Source organism: Trichosurus vulpecula, chromosome X (assembly GCF_011100635.1).
Source record: "Trichosurus vulpecula isolate mTriVul1 chromosome X, mTriVul1.pri, whole genome shotgun sequence".
Lineage (NCBI taxonomy): Eukaryota > Metazoa > Chordata > Mammalia > Diprotodontia > Phalangeridae > Trichosurus > Trichosurus vulpecula.
In genome coordinates, this window is record NC_050582.1 from 22,228,355 (window position 1) to 22,253,586 (window position 25,232).

The window sequence follows — 25,232 nt, forward strand, 5'->3', positions numbered from 1 at the left end:
ATCCTAGAAGTAGAGGGCCACCAGTGGCTGGCTAGCTACAGGCTCACCAAAAATCAAACCTTGTTCTTAGATACCCCTGACCTAATTCTTCAGGTGTGCCACACACTCCTAAACCCCGAAGCAGTATGGTACATAGAACAAGTGATTAGGGGAGCTAGGTATGAAATAGTCATCTTTAATTCCCTCCAGGGAAATTGTCTTTTACACCAGGGAAATTGTCCTTTCTCTATACTCCTATACTGCCTGTTTGATGCTTGGTTGCTTAACCTCCTTGCCAGCTTTATCTCCTCCAGGCTCCAAGCCATCAACTTCCAGATGACTGCTCAGACTATGTACGGCTTGAACTGGACCCATCCAGGCAGGGACAGCTCTACGCCCCTTGCCAGCAGGAAGCACTTTCAGAAGCCGAGACCTTCCTCCCTGACCCCAAAAGAATTTGGGTCCCATTTGTTTGAGGGGGTAATGATGGGGTTTAGACTATGGGAATCCCCTTGGACCCCAAAAGAATTTGGGTCCTGTTTGTTTGAGGGGAGAATGATGAGGGCACAGTCTCTGGGAACCCCCTTGAACCTGCAGTACAGTCTCTGGAAACCCCCTTGAACTCTCCTTGAATCTTCCCACTTGATCTGGCCTTGACTTGAGGCTATAACCTTACATTATCATTAGGCCCAAATCTCTACCTAGCCTAGCCCTTTATTGTCCAGCTACTTGCTTGATACCATCAATATCCATGCCTTCAGCTACTTCCCACCCTTAATCCCATTCTCTTGGTTCCTGGAGTCTGACCTCATCCTAGTCCCTGGACTCTGACCTCATCTCATCCTCCTTAGGCTCCTCCTCAAGACCCTCCCTAAAACCCTCCTCTAGTCACCCCAGACCACTCCTCAATCCCTCCCACAAACTTTTTGCATATAAGACTCATCCCGCCTCCATTAAGGTGCTCAGATTGAATCCAGTTCAGCAGGTTGAATCTGGCCCGCTTGTGAAAACCGGCATCACAAAGGGTGGGATTTCTTAAGACAACCCGTTATGGTGAATCCCTAATAAACTTTGTCTTTTCCCTTGAAAAAAAAGAAAGAAATCTGAGTTTTGATTTTGAACACTGAAGGACAACATTGTCCCTCTTAAAAAAGGCTTGGTGTTGTGGTGGGAATAGAGAAGGAAAGAAGGAAGCATTAAGCACCTACTATGTACCAGGCACTATGCTAAGTGCTTTACAAGCATTCTTTCATTGATCTTCACAACAACCCAGGGAGGTGCTATTATTACCTCCACTTTATAGTTGAAGAAACTGAGGCAAATCGTGGTTTGGTGACTTGTCCAGTGTCACACAGCTAGTACATGTCTGAGCCAAGATTTGAACTCAGGCATTCCTGACTCTAAGCCCACTATTCTATCCACTAAGCTACCTAGCTGCCTTAAGAAAAGGAGGGAAGGGTTCAATAGATACTGTGGAAGCAGAATGCCTCTTCCTTAGATATAAGAGGTGAGGTACCTTGTTATGCCACACTCAAGAACTGAATGTGGCCTAAATACCCTTTGCATTTCAGAACAGGCCATGAAAGGCAGTGGGGGTGGAGTGGGAACATGACCTCAGAAAGCCATTGGACTTTGAAAATGTCAATGGTCCACTAACTCCAACTCTAAGAGCAGAATGAAAAAAAGAACAGAATCCTTTCTGCCCATTGCTTCAGTGTGAGAACACGGTGGAAAAATGAAGTGGCCCAATTCTGTCACTGGACTCAGGTTTATGGACCTACACTGTGATCTACAGTATCTTCTGAGAGTTAACATCTTCTGGCCAATTGAGATGTGTGTTCTGAAACACTTAAAGATTTAATTAGTCTCTCCTCTTCCTTCTAGCTCAGCTGGCCATGTAAAGTCATGGAGAAATAGATCAGAAGTATCCTGTCCTATAAGGCCCACTACCAACATCTCTCTGTTGGTTAGGCCACCTTGACCCAGAAGCAGTGCACATCAGACTAGACCACCAGGGAGCCCAGAGTACACCATAAATGAAGACACTGCAGTAGGGCTTAGATTCCAGTGGAAAGTGGGCTTGGAAAGGGTCAAAGAAAGGACCATTTATGGGGTACAAAGCAACATTCCCAGGAGAAAGGCCTTGTCTAGAAGTTTGTGTGGCAGCCTGTTGGGATTCAGTGACCCAATCTGGTGACTGTCATACCTTCTGGGGTAAGGTTAAGAAAAGAGTAAGCTCACCATCTTTGTTTGAAATTGTCTATTACCCTGTAGGAGATGGGGATGATGCGGACTTCATGGCGGCCTGGAGGAACCTACACGACATAGAGCTGAGTGAGTGGAGCGGAGCCAGGAGAACATTGTACGCAGCCACAGATGTATGGATTCTGTGGGGACTAGTCCTGATGGACTTTGCTCTTCTCAGCAACGCAGGGTGCAGGGACAACTCCAGGGGACTCATGATGGAGAATACTATCTACATCCAGAGAAAGAACTATGGGGTGTGAATGCACATTGAGGCACACTTTATGCTTGCCTTCCCCCTCCCCCTCTTTTTTTCTCTTTTGTTTTTGTTTTTGGGTTGTTTCTTTTTTGGTTCTGTTTCTTATTTCTCATGGTTCATTCCATTGGTCATAATTCTTCTCAAAAAAAAAGAAATTGTCTATTACCTTCATGATATAGGAGAGGGATGAAGCTCAATCCACCCCAATTGAAACAAACATAAGGTTCATCTTTTTCCCCCTTTTATGTAGACAGTTGTATTTCTGGCAGCTTCTTACTTGTCTTTCCAGTAATACTGTCCCCAGTGTCCAGATATGTCTTCAATGCCAGCCAGCAAGTGATCCAAGAACTGAAAAAGAAGAAAGAGTCTGTCTACATACATAGCACGTAGGAAGAACTTAACTAGCAGCCAAGGAAAAGAGTCTCTGCTTTAGAGGCATGAAAGAGCACAATTCTACATATCATCACCATTATCATCATCATCATCACTGTCACCACCACCATATCATCATCATCATTACCACCACCATTAACATCATCATAATCATCACCACCACCACCACCACCACCACCACCATCATCATCATCATCATCACTGTCACCGTCACCACCACCACCACTACCACATCATCATCATCACTAGCACCACCACCACCACCACCATCACCACATCACCATCATCACTACTACCATCACCACCACCACCACCATCATCATCACTGTCACCACCACCATTAACATCATCATCATCATCATCATGTCACTATCACCACATCAGCAGCAGCAGCAGCATTATTATCATTACCACCACCATTATCATCATCACCACCACCATCATCATCATTGTCACCATCCCCACCACAATCATTATCATCACAGTAGACACTTGTAGAACACTTGAAAGTGAGCAATGAACTTACACACATAATCACCCTTTATCTTGCCTGGTCCTAATCCCTACTCAAGGGTGGGGAGCCTGTGTCCTCAAGACCACATGTGGCCCACTAGGTCCTCAAGTGCTGCCCTTTGACTGAATCCAAACTTCCCAAACAAATCCCCTTAATAAAAGGAATTGTTCTGTAAAACTTGGGATGCACTTGAGGGCCTAGAGGGATACATGTGGCCTTGAGACTGCAGGTTCCCTACCCCTACCTTATTCTATTATAGGAAATGTATAGACAAGAAAAGAAGATGGGAATCTAGCTATCAAAGGAAACAGGGCTCTAAGAGTCACTAACTGTCTGCAAATGAGGAGAAAAGCAGAATTGACAGTCAGACCACAGCCATAAAAGGAACCCTGTCAACCTAACCAATTGTGACTACCCCTGTAATTGGAAATAAAGATGGCAGTAATAGCCTCCTACGAATGAGCATTATTAAATATAAATGTGCATCCTAATCAGCAACAGAAAACGAAATCATTCAGTCATCCACTCATCGCATACTGAGAACCTACTGTGCCCAGCATTCTACCCAAGGACTATGAAGTATAGGTTGTAGCCCTTGACTTTCAGGTGCTTAGAAATGGAATTGGAGAAGCTCATATATACTTCCAACTAGAGGCCAAGAGCAGGTGCCCAATTCTGTACCACAGACTTTAACAGCTAATATTTAGCTCTCAGATCTCCTCAGGGTAGGGACTCCCTTCACTAATACATATTGCAACCCAACCATATCCTTTCATCCTGTGTCCTATCGAAGTCCCAACTCAAATTCACCACAGAGCTTCTAGCCAATATAGGTAGGATACAATACCATGTGATCATAGATTCCCAATTCAAAAGGTCATTAAAGGTCTTTTCATCTAATCCTTTACTTTACAGAGGAGGACCCCAAGGCCCAGAAAAGTTCAGTGACTGGCCCAGGGCCACACAGCAGCCATACCAGAGGCTGGATTCAAACCCAGCTCTTCCAACACAAAATCCAATGCCCTTTCCATGGTGCCACATGACCTCCCAGGCTGCGTCATATAATGGATGTCTTCTTTTGGTTCTTCTGCCCTCCTTGACTTTTCCTTCCCCTTCACCTGCTACATCAAATCCACTTCCAAGTCATTCCCCTATTCCCCCAACATCTATCCTATGTGTCCCCTCCTCTCTACTCACATAGTCTTCAGCTTAGTTCAAGTCTCTTTCACATCTCCCCTGGCCTATTGTAATAGCCTCCTAATAAGCCTCCCTGCCTCTAGCCTCTCCCCTCCAGGCACCAGCCTTCGAAGTTTCAAACAGATCTTCCTAAGGCCCAGATCAACCTTAGGCCAGTCACTTCACCTCTGGGCTCAGTTTCCTCATCTCTAAAAGGAGGGGTTGTTGACCTGAGGGCTGTGAACTTGGGTTTTTCTTAATATTTAGATAACTATTTCAATATAATTAGATTCCTTTATAATCCTCTGTATTTCATTTAATGCATTTACAAGCATGATTCTGAGAAGGGATCCCCAAGCTTTACTAGACACTGCCCAAGGGGCCCATGTCATAACAAAGAGGAAGAAGCTCTGATCTAGGCAATCACTAAGGTCTCCTCCAGCTCCGAATTGATGGCCCCAATGGCTCCACTGGGTCCCCGTTGCCTCTAAGATCAAATCCAAACTCCCCTGGCATTTAAAGCCCTTTCTGATCTGCCTCCCACCAAGCCTTCTAACTTGATAATGCATTACACCACCCCCCATACAATCGATGGTCTGGCCAAAGAGCACTAGCAGCTATCCTTAATATGGCATGCCATCTCCTTTCTCTGTGGCTGTCCACCTTCATCTCCACCTTCCAGCATCTCAATCTTCTTTCAAGAATCAGCTCAGCTGCCATCTCATCTTGGTGGCCTTCCCTGGCCCCAAGAGCCCAAAGCATTCTTTCTCCTCCTTCAAATTTTCCTAGCATGCTTTGTCTAGATTAGTGCTTCTTAAACTGACCCCCCCCATATGGGGTCATGACCCACAGTTTAAGAAGGGGTGTTGAGGGGAAAAAGTTGAAGAAGCCCTGGTCTAGATCTCTTCTAGGTCCCTAAGTCCACAAAGCTAATCATCCTCATTTCTGTACATGCTAAATCCCATCAAGTGAATGTGAGCTACCTGAGAGCAGAGACTGTTTCATCCTTCATCTCTGTGGCCCCACAACAGAGGCGAGGCAGCCCAGCAGATAGAGAGCTGCCCTGCAGGCCAGGGAGCCCCAAGTTCAACTGCCACATCTTCTGACACCTGCTGGCTGTGAGACCTGACTGACCTCTCAACACTCCTGGCAACTCTCTAGCATGGTAAGTGGCTGAATAGGACCAATCTGCACAAGTGGAGGCAATGTCCTCTCTGGAAGGTGCCTACCCCTATGAAATCACAGGTTTGAACAAAACCCTCCATCCTCAACTAGCCTCCTGCCTTTTCTGAGCATGCATGCCCCTCCAAATGTCCTTTATTAGCCTTTTTATGTGCAAGATAAGACTTTCACTCCAGAAATGCATATGTAGTGTGCGATGACTGATTTTGATAGACTTAGCCCTTCTCATCAATGCAAGGATCCCAAATGATTCCAAAGGACTCGTGATAGAAAATGTAATCCACGTCCAGAGAAAGAACTATGGAGTCTGAATGCAGAGCGAAGCAGACGATTTCCTTTTGTTGTCATTGTTTTGTTTTTTCTTTCTCATGGTTTTCCCCATTCATTCTAATTCTTGTATACAACATGACTAATGTGAAAATATGTTTAATAGGAATGTATATGTAGAGCCTATATCAGATGACAGGCCATCCTGGGAAGAGAGGGAGATGGGAGGGGGAGAAAATTTAAAACTTATGGAAGCGAATGTTGAAAACTAAAAATAAATTAAATAATAAAGTGAAAAAAAGAAAGAAATGCATGTGTGTGTAAAGGAGAAGAACTTCAAAAGTCAGGCTTACTTGGAGGATGCTTCATAGGATCATCATAGGATCAAAGAATCATCCAAAAATGCTAGAAGAATAATGAACCTCAGGAGTCATCTAGTCCAGCATCTCGTTTCAGAGACAAGGAAACTGAGGCCCAGCACCACTAGTAAGTGTCTGAGGCAGGATCTGAACTCAGGTCTTTCTGACTCTGCAGCACTCTAATCACTGTCCCACGTAGCTTTCCAAAAGATAGCTGTGTCCAATGTGAGACACAATGCATGATTTGGGATTAAAAATTTCATACTCTATCAACTGAGCCAGCCAGGCACCTTGAAAGAAGTGAATCGGAAGCTTGATTTTGAAACAAGCAGTAACCACAAAGAACAATGGTTTTGCAATAGATCTGAATTCAAATCCTGGCTGTTACTTACTACCTCTGGGACCCTGGGCGATTCACCTAACCTCCCTGAGCCTCAGTTTCCTCATCTCTAAACTGAGGGAGCCGGACTCTTAGATGGCCTCTCAGGTCCCTTAGAACCACACCCGTGGTTCTACGGTATTCTGCTCATAGGAAATGATCGAAAAGAAGGTGTATAGGATGAGAACAAGTGGGATACGTAGGGCAGCAGCAACAAGATGCACCTAACTAGAGCCCAAGCATCATATGAAGGAGTCAGGAAACAAAACGCTGGATTGGCACAAGGGCAACAGGCAGAAACCAACTGATAGAAGGTCTTGAACACTCGTTGAAGAAGTTTAGATTTGATCCTAGGGGTACATTTTTTCCTTTTGGTTACAGGAAAACACTTCTTTGCCACAATGTTTTGTTCTAAAACTACCATTTTAGACTTACATGAACTGATGCTGAGTGAAGTGAGCAGAACCAGAACACTGTACACAGTAACAGCAACATTGTGTATTGACCAACTACGACTGACTTAGCTCTTCTCAGCAATACAAGGATCTAAGACAATTGCAAAAGACTCATGATGGAAAATGCTATCTAAAACTAACCACCTTTATCTGGGGCTGGGAGGAGAGGGTAACCTGGACCTGTGACTTCATTAGTCTAAGAAATTCCCAGGGTAGAAGGTTTCTCCATAAATGCAGATTGGCAACTCATCTAAAACTGTGACTCTTAGAGAGTTGCCTGGGCTACTGGGAGGTTCATTGACTTGCCCATGACACCTGGTGCCTGAGGCTGAACCTAAGCCAAGTGGTCCTGGATCCAAGACCACACTCTCCCCACTCAGCCATACTGCTTCTCAAAACTGCCATAGGGCAATGCAATGGCAGAAATGACAAGGGTCATATATGGAGAAGAATACAGAAAAATATGTGATGTTAGTTTCTACTATGCCTATGAATAAAGATGACTTCGGCTAGACCTAGTCATAAGATCATGGCCACAAGACAATCAATCAGATTGTAATTAATCAATCAATTTATCAACCAGCATTCATTAAGCACTCCCTATGCGCCAGGTACTGTACTAAGTGATGGAGACAGGAAGCCAAAGGTGAGACATTGCTGCCCTTGAGGAGCTCTGAGCCGGGCATCTTCATGACCAAAACAACAAAAGGCTTTCTTCTATGTGGAAGATGCCCACATCTTCCATTTGATCACTTCTAGCCATCATTAAGTAATCAATCATCCTGACATTGTTACTTACACTAGTTATATTAGTGAAATTCAACACTTGCATGTGCTAGAAAATACTGTTACAGGTCTGAAAAGATGTCTGAGAAGGAGTCATAAGGCAAGCTTCACGCTTTTCTGGGGGTTTTCTGGGGGTAACTAAACCCAAGAAGGTCCTGAACTCATTCTTTGTATTTGATCATGGATAACTTATCCCACATAGAAATCCACATATCAAATACATATCAAATACAACTTCCTTGAGGAACTAAAGCCAAGTACCATATATTGCCTGGCCTAAATAGTCTCCGACAGTTTCCTGGGTTCAAGAGCAGACATGAAGCACATGATATGACACTGGAGTCTTTTGTTGTTGTGCAGTAGCTCGCTCAGACAGCATATTTTGTAATCTTACTGCTTTAACCTTTCACTCTGTAGACACTATTAATAGGACGGAATAGCAGCTCTGCCAAAGCTTGAACACATTAAATAAAGTTTTTCAATTACACAGGGGCTAGATAGGTCAGCCAATAAGTAGATGATACTCTAGCCCAACTAGGAAATGATATTGAATCTCAAACAACAAAGGAGTCAAGGCTACCAAACTTCATTCTCAGGCTGCAATAAACCCAATGCATGCAGCTTGGAAGGGGGGGCTCCCCAAGTTTGCAGAGTACAAATGGACCAGACACCCCTCCAGGGGTCCAAGGCTCCTGGGTGCTTTTCCTAAGAGGAAAAATCCAAGCATAAAGAAGACTTCAGTTGTACAAATCACTTACTCGGATATGAATCTGTTCACTCACAGTTGGAGAAGTTTCTCTTCCTCTGGTCACATCTAATAAGTCGACAAGAGGCCGGATGGTCATTCCCTGCAAAATGACAACATTTTGGGAAAATGTGAGCTTGCCAAGGGCATGAACTATTTCATGTGCACCAGGCCTCCCCTCCAGCAGGCCCACCGGTTTTGGCCTGTATCCAACATTCTGTACCCTGTCACCATGTCTTTGTACAGGCTGAACCCCATGCCTAGATTACCCTCCCCTCACCTCTGCCTCATAAGATCCCTAGGATCCAAGCTCAGGTCAAATACCATGAAGTCTTTGCTGATCCCTCTCAATTGTTAGCACCAGTCGTTTTAATCCCTATCTCACCACCAGACCCAGATGGCTCCGGTGACCTTGCATAGTCCTCCCTCACTTAAATCCAATTCATTGGCATGTCATGGTACCACCTTCCTGACGTCATGGTCCTCTTCAAGAACTAAAGACAAACAACAATTGTGGACAATTCTTTGGCATTTGCTTTATATATAATTTTTGCTTCACTGTGCATGTATAGTTTTCCCCCAGCAGAATCTAAAGGTCCTTGAGGGCAAGTACTATATGTCATTTTCTCTGCACCCCCAATACCTAGCACAGGGCCTGACATATGGTGGATGCTGAATAAATGCTTCTGGGCTGAACTGAATTGATTGGGCAATTAATACCCACTTGTCAAATTACTGACAATACAAAAAGACAAATATCTTTCACATGAATTGGTATTTTAAATACCACATTTTTTTGTACTTTCTAGAGCAGAGAGTATGTGTGTGTGTATGTGTGTGCATGTGCATGTGCGTGTGTGTGTGTGTCTGTGTGTGTGTGTGTGTGTGTCTGTGTGTTTTAACTATACCCTGAACTGAAGCCTGGAGATAATCATAAAATCCACAAAGATGGCATTTGGGGGACAGGGAGGGCACAAGCGAATACCATGGAAAAGGGCTGAGGTTTTCTTTCCCTCAAGTCAGAGGGGACATGATGGCATGACATTTATGAGAACTCAGAGAAAGCAACGAAAACTTGGTAAATATCACCTGCAGTTTATAGGGCAAAAGGAAGTAGTGAGGACTTCAGAATATCAAGTCTTCTGTCATTATGTAGTCATTTTCTGGTGTGTCTGACTCTTCGTGACCCCATTTGGAGTTTTCTAGACAGAGATACTGGAGTGATTTGCCATTTTCTTCTTCAGCTCATTCTACAGATGAGGAAACTGAGGTAAACAGGTGAAGTGACTTGCCCAGGGTCACACAGCTAGTAATTGTCTGAGGCAAGATTTAAACTCAAGGAGATAAGTCTTCCTGACTCAAGGCCAGGCACTCTATCCACTGCACCACCTAGCTGCCCACCAAGCATCTTCTGCCCTAATTCCAATTCTGCCAGGGACTTTAAGAGGCAGGTCATTTTGTCATTAGCTTCTTCTCTGCCAAGGAAGGAATCCCATAGACTAGACACCATTGTTTGGTGGTGGGAATCCAGCTTTGTGGTTAAAGGGAACTCTCAGTGTGGGGACTACTCCCAACAAAGCAGATTAGTAACTCCTCTGTAACCAAGGTCTTAGAGAGTTGCCAGGGACCCTCCAACGAGTATGTGCCAGATGCAAGGCTTGAGCCCAGGCCTTCCTAACTACAAGGCCACCACTCCATGCTGCCTCTCACCCGCAAACCTGCCCCAGTGGTGGACTCCGTAAAAAATGAACTCTCTATTTTAATGATCACATGGGTCCAAGCCAAATTGCTACACATAAGCATTTCAGCTTAGCTTTGTGGGCCAGTCTGTACCAATATACCAACTCTGAGTGTGGAAATCAAATTTTCTCAAAACAAAGAATGGCATTATTACAAATGAGGACTTAGAAATTGGGCTGAAGTGGTCAGTTTTCAGGGTGGGTGCATTCTGAAGTATCTTTTTCTGAGATTCTTGTGGTAAGGTAGAAAGGCTAGCTATGAGTCCTCTGATTTTCTTATTAACTGACTTCCTAAGAACACAAGCCTGACTGTCCCTATGCAATGCTAACGAGATAGCAGCTGTCCAAAGCAAGACTAGTCAGTGGGCTGGGGAGCCTGTGGGTTATAGTGGGAAAAGAGCCCAAGTCCCAGTCAGAAGACCTGGATTTCAACCTCAGCTCTGCCCCTGACTTCTTGCTTGACCTTAGCCAAGTCACTTTGGCTGACTGGCCTCAGTTTCCTCGTCTGTAAAATAAGGTGGCCTACTCTTGCTACTATTAAGTATCTACTATGTGCCAAGCACTGTGCTAGGCACTACACGTAGACTGTCCCTCATTACTGCAATGCTCTCCCTTCTCACCTCCACCTCTTGGAATAATCCCCAGATCTCTTCAAGGCTCTGCTCAGGGACCACATCCTCCCAGAAGCTTCCTGCTCTCTCCCTTCCTCAAAGGTCACGTCTCTGTTTACACAATGAATGCATATTAACATTTTCCTCTCCTGAACTCCCAGTTTGTTTCGTTATTGCTATGAGACAAGCAGAGATGTGACATCTTGCTACATAACCTTTCACCTATCGTAGAATCATAGATGTTAAGCTCAAAGGAATCCAGAAGCCATCTAGACTAACCCCTTAATTTTACAGATGAGGAAACTGAGGCCCAGAGAGAAGGATCTTGCCCAAGGTCATGCAGTTAGTAAATACAGCTAAGTCCAGATTGGTGCGAGTCAGGAATCTAATGAAGTGGCCACATTATTTGAATTCACACACAAATTGCCATTGGGCTGGACCCAATTACTGTACTTTACATAATTATAACTTTAAATAGTGAAAATTCAAATATCAGAGGGGAAATTTGAACCCAGATCCTCTGATGCCATAGTCATTGCCCTTTCTCTTTGAGTCACATGATTTCAATCAGTAGTGATGATTACTTGGTTGGTGTTAATAATAATGAGAGGCTACTGATTTAGAGCTAGATGAGGCATCAGGGGTCATGTAGCTCAGCCACCTTATTTTACAGACGAGGAAACTGAGGCCAGTCAGCCAAAGTGACTTGGCTAAGGTCAAGCAAGAAGTCAGGGGCAGAGCTGAGGTTGAAATCCAGGTCTTCTGACTGGGACTTGGGCTCTTTTCCCACTATAACCCACAGGCTCCCCAGCCCACTGACTAGTCTTGCTTTGGACAGCTGCTATCTCGTTAGCATTGCATAGGGACAGTCAGGCTTGTGTCCTTAGGAAGTCAGTTAATAAGAAAATCAGAGGACTCATAGCTAGCCTTTCTACCTTACCACAAGAATCTCAGAAAAAGATACTTCAGAATGCCCCCACCCTGAGAACTGACCACTTCAGCCCAATTTCTAAGTCCTCATTTGTAATAATGCCACAGAGGCAGAATGTGGAGATGGAAAATCTTGTTCAAAGACCAACAAGCAGACACTAGCACTGGATCACATGGAAGGGAGTAAAGTATAGACTGGAAAGACAGAAAAGGGACAGATCATGAATGGCTTTAATAGGTAAACAGATGGTTTTATATTTGATACTGGAGGTAATAGAGAGCCACTGGAGTTTCTGCAGCAGAGGGGTGACATGGGCACATCTGTGCTTTAGGAAGATCACTTTGGTATCTGAGGAGAGGACAGACTGGAATGGGTAGAGAACTGAGGCAGGGAGATCCTGCTATCATAAGTACAGCCATCACTTTGTCCTCTTCACAGACCTCACAGACCTACGAAGAAAGCAGGAGGTAAGTGCTTCTGATAACATCAGGGCTTGAGGAAGAAAGCAAAAGGCAAGAGCTGCTCCTCGGCTTTGTGGCACAGAGACTCCTGGGCTCGGAAATCAGGGGCCCAGGATGCATTCACCCACCAGAGAATGCTGCTGGCTGGGAGAATCTCAGTCACTTTGGGATTCAGACAGTATCTGTAAATACTGAAGTCAAGTCAGAAGTGTCAAGTCCAAATAGCCACACAGTACAATGCCAATGATTTGGAATAACTTGCAGGGGACAGGGGAGAGGAGACCCCACTAAAGTCACTTGGCCATTTGGAAAATTCTTAAATGCTTTGTTATGGTTGGAACAACTGATTGTCGACAATGGCTACCAAGGGCAAAAATGAACAGTATGCATGGCCTGGGAGGGGGAAGGCAGGGTGGGCAGAGCAGAATCTTCACCAGAACACATCCAAAAGGTGACTCTCAGATTCTGGGTAACAGTGAACTCCTAATTCAGCCTCATTTTCATTCTTGATGCCATCGCACTTGTCCAGCAGAGGGAATGAGACGTTGTCGGCAGAGGCAACAATTCTGCTCCCTTTGGCTCACGTCTGCCTTGGTTGGTGAGCACCCAGGCTTACTAAGGAGAACAGGGTCATGGGTCTGTCCCAGGGAGGCATGCACTGCAGGCATCAGTACTCCTCCTTTTTACAAATTGGGAAACTGAGAACAATCTGTGGAGTGACCAGTTGTGATTCTCATAACATTCGTTTGAGGTAAGAGGTACAAATATTACAGGGCCTTAGGCTGAGTTGGCAGGGCCCTAAAATGACCCAGTTCATGTTGTTCAAAGCCCTCATTTTATAGATGAGGAAACTGAGGCCCATAGAGATAAAGTCATTTCCTCAAAGTCACAGAGGCATTAAATGGCTGAGGCAGGATTTGAATCCAGGTCCTCTGGCTCTAAACCCTTGGGTCATGCTAATGTGCCAATGCTACCTCCCCATTTTTAGATGTGCAAACTGAGTCACGATTCCTGAATGATCAGTTCACTTCACTGGGTTCCATGGGCACAGACTATATCCCTAACCTCATTGTCACTATATATTATTAGGACATTTGTCAGAATGACAAGAGGGCAAATAGGAGGGTAATGATATCACCCTATAGAAAATATGGAGTCTGTGATATTATCAATAATATTGTCAGACATGTGAATTCCCTCCATCTAGGCCACATCACAAGCTGCCTAGGGCTTAGTGAATAAGTACTAGAGAATGGCCTGAGGGTCAGAGAGGAGAGACCACCCAGACTTAGGACACCGATGCAAAGCTTCCACATGAACCTAGATCAGCAGACAATCTGAACCCAGGCTCTCTTGGCTCAACATTGGCTCCACTATGGCACACTTGGCACTACCCACCTTTCCTAAGAGAAACAATCGCTCTGGGGTTTCCCTGCCATGGCATTTCAGTCTTAGGAGAAACAACAAATCCTAGGAATACTTTAGCCACTAGATGGTGGTGGAATGACATGGCAGGTTCTCTCCCCCCCACACCCGCCTTCAGCTGCTTCCAGCTCAACCTCAAGGCCAAAGAGATGAAAAGGAGACAAAAGATCGAGTGCACACGGTGAAGGACAGGGATTCGAATGCCTTTCAGCGTTTTAGGGACCCAATTTCAAACAAAAGAAGGGCTGTTATTGATGACATTTGGGGTAGGACTGAACTTGTGATTTCAGCCATGTAGGGCTGGCCCAGAGCAGCTTCTCCATGGATAACATATGGATGCGATTAAAGTCACAAGCAGAGAGAAGTGGAGCACATGTAGACTATTTCACAGGAAATGGAAATGAATTCTTGAAAATCACGTTGTATTTCAAACCAGCATTCTTCTGTTGAAAGCATCTATTAAAGTGAAAGCTGGGTAAAGCTTAGTTAAATCAAATGTGATTTTCTGAAGGCTTAATTAAAACTGATTTTTAAATGGCAAGAAAATAAATGTTGGAGCTTAACCAAAACCATTAACCAAAAATAAAAATGGGGGCTTTTCAGAGATGAGTGCAGCTGGTAAGTGGCAGAGCCAGGTTGGGAGCCAGGTCTGCTGACTCGAAATCTGAGTGAGCATTTACATAGTACATTATGGTCTGGAAAGTATTTTGAAAAACACCTACTCATTTGACCCTCACAACAACCCTGAAAGGTGGCTGCTATCATTATCTCCACTGAGGCTTAACTGAGGTTAAGCAACTTGCCCAGGGCCACACAGCTAGCAGGTGTCGAACTCAGGTCTTCCTGACTCCAAGGCTCTCACTCCAGTCCCTGCGCCATCTAGACACCACCAAACGAATCCTCATCTCATTGAACTCAGTGGCCACAAAGACTCAAAGTCAAAGCTTTTGGAAAAAGTTGCAACATGTGGCTTGGCAAATGATGAATATTCTCAGAGCAATCAACACAGTACAAACTCAAGTGGCTAGAGTGGACAATGACCTAGGACACAAGGTTTAAAAAGCCAGACAAGTCAGGCCCCCAAATACCTTCAAGATAAATAATCAAGTGTATTATATGTTATAGCTGGGTGGAGTCATGGAGGCCTGGAATCAGGAAGACTCACCTTCCTGAGTTCAAATCCAGCCTTAGACACTAGCTGTGTGACCCTGGGCAAGTCACTTCACCTTGTTTGCCTCAGTTTCCTCATCTGTAAAATGATCTGGAGAAGGAAATGGCAAACCATTCTAGGATCTTTACCAAGAAAATCCCAAATGGGTCATGAAGGGCTGGACACAACTAAAAATTACTAGACAACAACAGCAAAACACAGGGCCCTTCTCCCACTCCCCCAACAATGCACAGACCTTTTGTTTGAAGTAGCAGAAATCAAAGGTTTGACAGCTAGCAAGGTCCACAGCTTCCTGCATTTTGACTGCAGAGACATGCCTAAGAGGGGCTGGCGAGCCCTTGGTCCCAGGAAAGCCAAATTTAGAGGATACCAACAACACTACTCCAGTGTGAACTTGCTCCCTGACCATGGCCATGCTCCTCTGCAACCAGGCCAGTCCCCTGCATCTGTTGCAGCCACCACCTGCTCCTAGGGCACAAGTTTCTGGACCCTCCTCCCTAGATTCCCCAGCACCATAGGACTGGCCAGTCCTGTGGTATCTTAGGGCTTCCAAAGGCCACAGCTCAGGTGAAATATCCCACCATGCACACCTCTTGTGCCAGGAACAAAAATTCCTAGTTACATCTCTGCCTAACAGATTTGCTAATAAATCAATGCCATGTCAGACCTGCTAGTGCATGTCATAATGGGTTGTTTTCACATAAAGCTCAGTGCTCAGGCAGAAAGGCCATTGCCACCCTCTCCTTTGCTCCCAAAGCCATATTTACCTGTACAAAAACTGTGAAGAGGATCACCACGGTGGTCGCTGCAATGAAGAGCTTCTTCCGGGGAAAGTCCGGGAGAAGAAAAACGAGGGAGAAACAGATGGCCCCCCTCAATCCCCCATAGGCGATAATGAACTGGTCCTTTCTGGTGACTGTGTTCACATGACATTTATTCACAAAGAAGGTCAACACGAGGACACCTACATTTCCAAAGGGGAAGGAAGAAGAGGTGAGAAGTCAGCAGAGGGTCAACGGTCACAAATGGGAGGTGAGTATAAACAGTAATGACAGCACTCTAAGGAAACTGAATTCTGGATGACATGAAAACCAGTATGGGTCCCAAGGAATGGACCTTTCTTCTTTCGGCAAATAGGCAGGGGTCTATGAGAGTGTGATGTTGCATATACTGTCAAGACAAGGTTACTGGATTTCTGCTTTTCTCTACTACCAAGGAATCTTCAATTCCAGGCAAGGGGGAAGTGTTTGTGACTATGACTGTGATGCAAAAGCAAAAGGCATCAATAAAAACTTATTTTTAAGGTAGTGTAGAAAATTAGTACTAACTAAATAAGAATTCTAAGGATTGGTGATAATTAAAAAGCTGAGACTAATTAAATTCTTAAAGGCTTTGGTCATAAGCTCATGGCACTTTTTCAAGCTGGAAAGGACCCTAGATATCCTCCCATTTCAAAGCTAAGAAAACTGATGCAGAGAGGTCAGGTAGTTGCACCAGATCACACAGCCCAAGCCCTATTCATTCTACCATACTCTGCTGCTTCTCCCATCAGAGGGTTTTCTTTAAGGAGCTTTCCTCTTTTTTGCTTTGTTTTGCTCCAAATTTTGAAAATGAAACTAGAATTAAGGATGGTATTCCCTTGGGGCTTGAAATGGGTATGCTAGGTAACTGCAGAATGAGTCACAGAAACCAAGTAAAATATTTCCATGCATCCTCAAAAAATCTGATAGGAATCTGTCCAGATTCCTAGTTTGGAGGAAGCCACCTTTAAGAACCCTGGGGGGAAAAAAGAAACCTGAAATGTTATATGTTAAAGGTATAGAAAGAGAGAGGTATCTCTCCTGTCACCCAAGACTCATGTTCCAGGGCTCTTCATCTAGGCCTGGAGAAAGGGACCCCTGAAACCCACTCCTGCTCAGCCCTGCCTAGAGACTCAGGAGCAAACTCTGTCCAGGACTGTCCTTGTAAGCTTCCAGGTCATGTGACCAACAAGATAGAGGAAAAGCCATTTTTTCTGATCCCCATTACTTCTCAAACCTCTCCAAAATAGGAATTATACAGTAAAGATAAAGCAACTTTGGCTGTCTCCATGGCCGAGGACATCCAGAATCCAAAACATTAAAAAAACCCATGAACTGACTATGACTGACCCTGAGATCACTCAGAACCCTTCCCCTACCTCCCATGCTATATGCAGCAAGGCTGCACCAGCAGAAACAAAGACACAAGCTTACATGGCAATCCACCCCCAGTCCCTGGTCCCCTCTCCCTCTTTCTAGTGCCATGGAGGCTACAGCTCCAGGGTGGAGAATTCTGCCCAGACTGCAGTAGACAGCCAGCATGGCCACAGCCTTTCAGGAGCAAAAGCCTGCAGGGGCCACAACTCTGTAGCTCTGAAGTACCAGTACTGGTGTGGTCAACCCTGAACACCAGCACTGCAAAGCTGCAAACTACCAGTGCCAAGCCAAAAGAGCAGAAGGGGACAGAGGGGTGTGTAGCATTCCACTAAGCCCAAGGGAAAGAATACAGCATCCAGGTGGGACCAGTTCCAACTACTCAAAAGTCACTTGGAGCAGAGGTTTAGGCTGGTGAGAGCATGAGAGGAAGCTGAAACACTTTAAGATGCAGCCTCCAAGGAAACCACGATCAGAGGAGAGAGAGTCAGGAAGTGAGCAACAGGGGAGAGAAAAAAGACTGAAATTACCAAAGACTTCAGGAAGAATAAAATTCAAAGACCTGGAATATAAGCAGATAATTCAACAGGAAAAATCAGCAATAACAGAAGGAAATATGGCTTCCAGATCTAGTAAATGAGTTCAGACATCTACTAATATTGCAAAACAAAGGAAAATGACCCAACACTTGATGAGACAGAGGACCCTGTGGAAGATGAGGAGAACAACATTATGTTCCTCAGTGGTTTAAAAGAGAAATAAGAATAATGACAGCAGAATTTATGGCCTAGTTCTGGTTCTTTCAGGGGATTGGACTGGAAACTCTCTGAGGTGCCTCCCTCTCTAAATCCTAGGAAAGTGCCTTGGGTTCAGAAGACAATGCTGGAAGGAGGTCTCAACACATTTGGAACAGTGGCACCATGGTTAGGAGCAATGACTCCTCAAATAACTATTTAACAGACAGGGACTCTCCCCCACCCCATCCCCACCCCACTTGTATCTTGGAGTTTTGGTCTAATTGCTTTTTTTTGATTGAAATTTTATTACATTTTCCAATTAACAAACACTTGTTTTCTCTCTCCTCCACTTCCTTATCCCCTGCCACAATGAAAGAATGCAAAAAAAAGAAAAGAAAAAAAAAGGAAACCCTCCCAACAAATATGCATTGTGAAGCAAAAAAAAAAAAAAAACTCCCACATTTGCCATGTCTAGAAACTATTTTTCACTTTGCATTTTAAAATGCAAATGCAAACCATCACCTCTCTGACAGGTGAGTAGTGTACTTCATCTCCAGTCCCCTGGAATCATGGCTTTTCATTACATGATCAGAGTCCTTAAGGCTTTCAAAATTGTTTTTATTTATAGCAATGTTGGTATTATATAAATTACATAAACTCTGCATCAACTGATAGAGGTCTTCCTGCTTTCCTCTGAAACTGTCCATCTTGTCATTTCTTATAGTACCATATTACATTTCTATAACACAATTTGTGTAGCCATTCCCCAGAAAGTGAATACTCCCTTAGCTTCCAGGGCTTTTTGCTATTATGAAAAGAGCTATTACAAAAAGTATGTGTGTGTGTGGTGGAGCCAAGATGGCACTGTGAAAAGACAGAACTACTGGAGCTCTCTAACAGATTCTGTCAGATATGTCTCAAAAAGTTAATGGGAACAGATTTGAGTGAGTTAGAAGCCACTAGTAGACTGAGAGGGGCAGGAGCACCACGCATGCGGAATGGCACCAGACCATGCCAACCAGAACAGCAACCAACAGCAGAGGAACCCAGCCAGCATGCCAGTCTGGGAGAGCACCGGACGAGCAAAACACAGGAACAGGAGGAGGCCCAGAGTGGAAGTACCGGCTACGGTGGCAATTGAGCCAGAGGCCTCTCAGCCCAGGACAGGAGTCTATCGGAGCTATGGGAGACACCAGCACAGAGCCTGCAGCCATGGGAGCAGCTACCCCGGAGGCCTCCAGGCAACAGCCTAAACGTTTGAAACTCACCTTCTTGAAATTCTGGGAGCCATAATGGCCAGGTAAGTCGGCTCTCCCTCCCTCCCTTGAATAAACCCAGAGAATACTCCCTTGGAAGAAAGAGAAGAGCCAGAAGTGGGGCTTCAGTAGCCTTTTAGCGGGAGAAGTTGGGGAGAGGGCCCTTCTTGTGGTGGCAGAAGGAGACTAGTGCAGGAAGAGAGGTATCCCAGCAGGCCCCACCTCAGCAGAACAATGAGAATTGCTGAGCCCCAGGCAGATGGAGCTAGCAAAAAGCTAAAGACCATTGTTTCCTATTATGGAGACAGGGAAGATCAAAATACCAATTCATAAGAGAACAGCATGGACACTATACCCACATCTGAAACCTCAAAACGGAATGTGAACTGGTCTCTTGACCAAAAAGCATTCCTGGAAGAACTCAAGGAGGACTTTAAAAACGAAAGCAGCCAGAAAGAAACAATTCAAATAATGCAGAACTAGAGTCAGGATCATGCAGGATCTTCCAGATTCTACATTAAATGATAGGAGAAATTGGAATATAATATTATGAAAGGCAAAGGAGCTTGGACTACAACCAAGGATCAACTACCCAGCAAAATTGAGCGTAATTTTTCAGGCAAGCAGATGGACATTCAATGAGATAAGGGAATTCCAGACCTTCCTGATGAAAAGGCCAGAGCTCAACGGAAAATTTGATCTTCAAATACAAAACTCAAGAGAGACATAAAAAGGTAAATGGGGGGGGGAACCCCTGTTAATCAATAAGGCAAATTATTTACATACTTATATAGGATTATATTGTTTTATATATGTTTTATATATATGTCAATATTGAGAATAGTAGAGTTATTACGACAGTTGAAAGGGAGATACATAGACTATGGGTGTCAGCATAAAATAACTGATATGATGACAAAAAACATAATTAAAAGATACAAAGGGATGGTTCTGGGAGAAGAGGTAAGAAGGTAGCAGAAAGGGATAAATTACATCACATGAAGAGGCACAAAAACATATTATAGTAGAGGGAAAGAAGGGAGGGAGAAGAGCAGTAGTTGAGCTTTACTCTCATCAGATTTGGTTCAAGAAGGGAATAACATACTCTGATAAGTAGAGAAATCAAACTTGTCGTACAGACAGTAGGAGGGGAAAGGGGAAAGAAAAGGGAGGGGGTGGTCAGAAGGGAGGGAAGAGTTAGCAAGGGGAAAAAGGCAAGATAAGGGTGAGGAATCAAGAGGAAGGGTAAACTGAGGAAGGGGGTGGTCAAAAGCAAAACTCTTTTGAGGAGTGGAAGGGAGGAGGGAGAAATAAAAGCATAAACAGCAAGAAATAGGATGGAGAAAAAGACACAGATGGTAATCATAACAGTGAATGTGAATGGGATGAACTCTCCCATAAAATGGAAGCAGATAGCAGAATGGATGAAAAACCATAATCCTACAATATGTTGTTTACAAGAAACACATTTGAAGCAGGGGGATACACACAGGGTAAAGGTAAAAGGCTGGAGTAGAATATATTGTGCTTCAGCTAAAGTAAAAAAGCAGAGGTTGCAATCCTAATCTCAGACAAAGCAAAAGCAAAGATAGATTTAATTAAAAAGAGATAAGGAAGGACGCTATATCCTGCTAAAAGTCACCATAGACAATGAAGCAATATCATTATATAACATATATGCACCAAGTGGTATAGCATGCAAATTCTTAAAGGAGAAGTTAAGGGAGTTACAGGAAGAAATAGCAAAATTATACTAATGGGGGGCCTCAACCTCCCCCTCTCTGAACTTGATAGATCTAACCTCAAAATAAACAAGAAAGAAGTTAAGGAGGTGAATAGAATTTTAGAAAAGGCAGATACTATAGACCTCTGGAGAAAACTGAATACGGATAAAAAGGAATATATTGTTTTCTCAGCGGTATATGGCACATACTCAAAAATTGACCATGTACTACTAGGGCATAAAAACCTCACAATCCAGTGCAGAAAGGCAGAAGTAGTCAATGCATCATTTTCAGATCATGATTCAATAAAAATTATTTGTAATAAAGGACCATGGAAAATAAACTAAAAATTAATTGGAAACTAAAGAATCTAATCCTAAAGAATCAGTGGGCCAAAAACAAACCACAGAAACAATTAATAACTTTATTCAAGAGAATGACAATAATAAGACAACATACCAAAACTTATGGGATGTAGAAAAAGCAGTTCTTAGGGGAAGTTTTATATCTCTAAATACTTACATAAATGAAATAGATAAAAAGGAGATCAATGAATTGGGCATATAACTGAAAAAACTAGAAAAAGAACAAATTGAAAATCCCCAATTAAATACCAAATTAGAAATACTGAAAATCAAAGGAGAGATTAATAAAATTGAAATCAAAAAAACTATTAAATTAATAAATAAAATTAAGAGCTGGTTTTATGAAAAAAAACAATAAAATTGATAAACCTTTGGTCAATTTGATTTAAAAAAAGAAAGAAGAAAACCAAATTACCAGTATAAAAAATGAGAAGGGTAAATTCACCTCCAATGAAGAGGAAATTAAAACAATAATTAGGAATTATTTTTCCCAATTGTAGGCCCATAAATTTGACAACCTTAGGGAAATGGATGAATATTTACAAAAATATAAATTGCCCAGGTTAACGGAAGAGGAAGTAAATTACCTAAATAACCCCATCTCAGAAAAAGAAATTGAGCAAGCCATCAATGAACTCCCTAGGAAAAAGTCTCCAGAGCCAGATGATTTTACATGTGAATTTTATCAAACATTTAAAGAACAATTAATTCCTATACTTTATACACTATTTGGGAAAATAGGTGAAGAAGGAGTCCTATCAAATTCTTTTCATGACACAAACATAGTACTAATATCCAAACTAGGAAGAGTCAAAAGAAAGAAAATTATAGACCAATTTCCCTAATGAATATTGGTGCAAAATTTTTAAATAAAAATATCAGCCAAAAGATTGCAGCAACTTATCATGAGAATAATACACTACGACCAGGTAGGATTTATTTCAGGAATGTAAGGCTGGCTCAATATTAGGAAAACTATCAGCATAATTGATTATAACAACAACAAAAGTAGCAGAAACCATATGATCATCTCAATAGATGCAGAAAAAGCCTTTGACAAAATACAACAACCATTCCTATTAAAAACACTACAAAGTGAAGATGGCAGCTGGGAAACAGGGACTCGCTTAAGCTTTCCCCCAAATCCCTCCAAACACCTGTAAAAAATGGCTCTGCAAAATTCTGGAGCTACAGAACCCACTAAATAACAGAAGGAAACAAGTCTCCAGCCCAACACAGCCTGGATGGTCACTGGGAAGGGTCTATCGTGCCATGCTGGGAGCAGAGCACAGCCCAGCATGGGCTGCACCAGGACTGACCAGACTGGGAGTCAGGCCTGTGGGCCCTGAATTACTGGGCTGTGGTAGTTACCAGACTTCTCAACCCACAAACGCTAAAGACAACAGAGCAGGTTAGTGGGAAAACTGCTGGATCTGGGTGAGAGAAGTGCACAGTCTGGCCCCAGCCCCGGGGGAGGTGAAGGTGGCATGGCGGCAGCAGCAGGAAGCTCCTACTGCTGCTTCCAGACCTCCAGCAGCAGGTGCTTCCAGAGTCTCTGGCCCACACGATGGGAGGAATCAAGCAGCAGATCAAAGCAAAAGTGCAAGGATTACTTTGCTGGCACAGAGGCAGGGCTCTCTTGCTTTGCCCTGCTTGGATTTGGGTCGTGGTCTTGGTGGTAGTTCTGAGGTGAGGAGGAGCACTGGTTTGGCAGAGCTTGTGGTGGCTGTGCAGTAGAAGTAGCTCTGAAAACAGCAACCCAAGGCTCCTAAAGCTTGGGACAAAGTACTCTCTACTCTACAAGCAGTCATACCCTGACAAAAAGCACAAGGGTCAAGTAGTTGGCTGGGAACATGAACAGGCAGTGTAAAAGGACTCAGACTATAGAATATTTTGGTGACAAAGAACATCAAAACATACAGCCAAAAGAAGTCACAAAGTCAAAGAGCCTACATCAAAAGCCTCCAAGAAAAATATGAATTGGTCTCAGGCCATGGAAGAGCTCAAAAAGGATTTGGAAAATCAAGTAAAGGAAGTAGAAGAAAAATTGGGAAGAGAAATGAAAGTGACGCAAGAAAATCTTAAAAAAGAAGTCAACAACTTGCTAAAGCAGACCCAAAAGAAATACTGAAGAAAATAACACCTTAAAAATAGACTAACCCAAACGAAAAAAGAGCTCCAAAAAGCCATTGAGGAGAAGAATGCCTTAAAAGGCAGAATTAACCAAATGGAAAAGGAGGTCCAAAAGGCCACTAAAGAAAATACCATCTTAAAAATTATATTGGAGCAGGTGGAAGCTAGTGACTTTATGAGAAATCAAGAAATTATAAAACAGACCAAAAAGAATGAAAAAATGGAAAACAATATGAAATGTCTCACTGGAAAAACCACTGACCTGGAAAATAGATCCAGGAGAGATAATTTTAAAATGATTGGGCTACCTGAGAGCCATGATCAAAAAAGAGAGCCTACACATCATCTTTCAAGAAATTATCAAGGAGAACTGCCCTGATATTCTAGAACCAGAGGGTAAAATAGAAATGGAAAAATCCACCAATCGCCTCTTGAAAAAGACCCCAAAAAGAAAACTCCTAGGAATATAGAAATATTGTCGCCAAATTCCAGAGTTCCCAGGTCGAGGAGAAAATATTGCAAGCAGACAGAAAGAAACAATTTCAGTAATATGAACTCATAATCAGTATAACACAAGATCTAGTAGCTTCTACATTAACGGATTGAAGGACTTGGAATATGATATTCCAGAGGTCAAAGGAGCTAGGATTAAAACCAAGAATCACCTACCCAGCAAAATGGAGTATAATGCTTCAGGGCAAAATATGGATTTTCAATAGAATAGAGGACTTTCAAGCTTTCTCAATGAAAAGACCAGAGTAGAATAGAAAATTTGCCTTTCAAATACAAGAATCAAGAGAAGCATGAAAAGGTAAACAGGAAAGAGAAATCATAAGGGATTTACTAAAGTTGAACTGTTTTGTTTACATTCCTACATGGAAAGATGATATTTGTAATTCATGAGACCTTTCTCAGTATTAGGATAGTTGAAGGGAATATACATGTATGTATATATATATATATATATATATATATATATATATATATATATATATATATATATATATATATATAGAGGGCACAGGGTGAGTTGAATATGAAGGGATGATGTCCAAAAAATAAAATTAAGGGGTGAGAAAGGAATATATTGGGAGAAAGAGAGAGGGAGAGATGTAATGGGGTAGATTATCTCACATAAAGGTGGCAAGAAAAAGCTGTTGTAATGGAAGGGAAGAGGGGGTAGGTGAAGGGGAATGAGTGAATATTGCTCTCATTGGATTTGACTTAAGGAGGGAATAACATACACACTCAACTGGGTATCTTACCCTACAGGAAAGTAGGGGGAAGGGGATAAGAGAGGGGGGATGATAGAAGGGAGGGAAGATCAGGGAAGGAGGTAATCAAAAGCAAATACTTTTGAAAAGGGACAGGGTCAGGGGATAAAATTGAATAAAGGAGGACAGGACAGGATAGAGGGAAATATAATTAGTCTTTCACAACATGACTATTATGGAAGTGTTTTGCATAATGATACATGTGTGACCTTTGTTAAATTGCTTGTCTTCTCAAGGAGGGTGGGTGGGGAACGAAGAAGGGAGAGAATTTAGAACTCATAGTTATAAAAACAAATGCTCAAAAAAGAGTTGTTTTTACATGATACTGGGAAATAAGATATACAGGCAATGGGGTATAGAAATCTATCCTGCCCTACAAGAAAGTAAGGAGAAAGGGGATGGGTGGGAGAGTGAGGTGACAGAAGGGAGGGCAGACTGGGGAATGGGGCAATCAGAATATATAAAATCTTGGAGTGGGAGGGGAAGGTAGAAA

General features: G+C 43.1%; 1 protein-coding gene across 1 annotated transcript in view; it reads right to left on the reverse strand.

Annotated features, from left to right (window-relative positions):
* Window positions 1-25,232, reverse strand: part of LOC118832468 (sodium/hydrogen exchanger 2-like) — a 110,590-nt gene that overhangs the window by 41,346 nt on the left and 44,012 nt on the right. The window contains exons 5-7 of the mRNA XM_036739780.1: window positions 15,844-16,040; window positions 8,752-8,841; window positions 2,760-2,830 (exon numbers count right to left, since the gene is read on the reverse strand). Coding sequence (XP_036595675.1) covers window positions 2,760-2,830; window positions 8,752-8,841; window positions 15,844-16,040 — 358 coding nt within the window. The remainder of the gene's footprint in view (window positions 1-2,759; window positions 2,831-8,751; window positions 8,842-15,843; window positions 16,041-25,232) is intronic.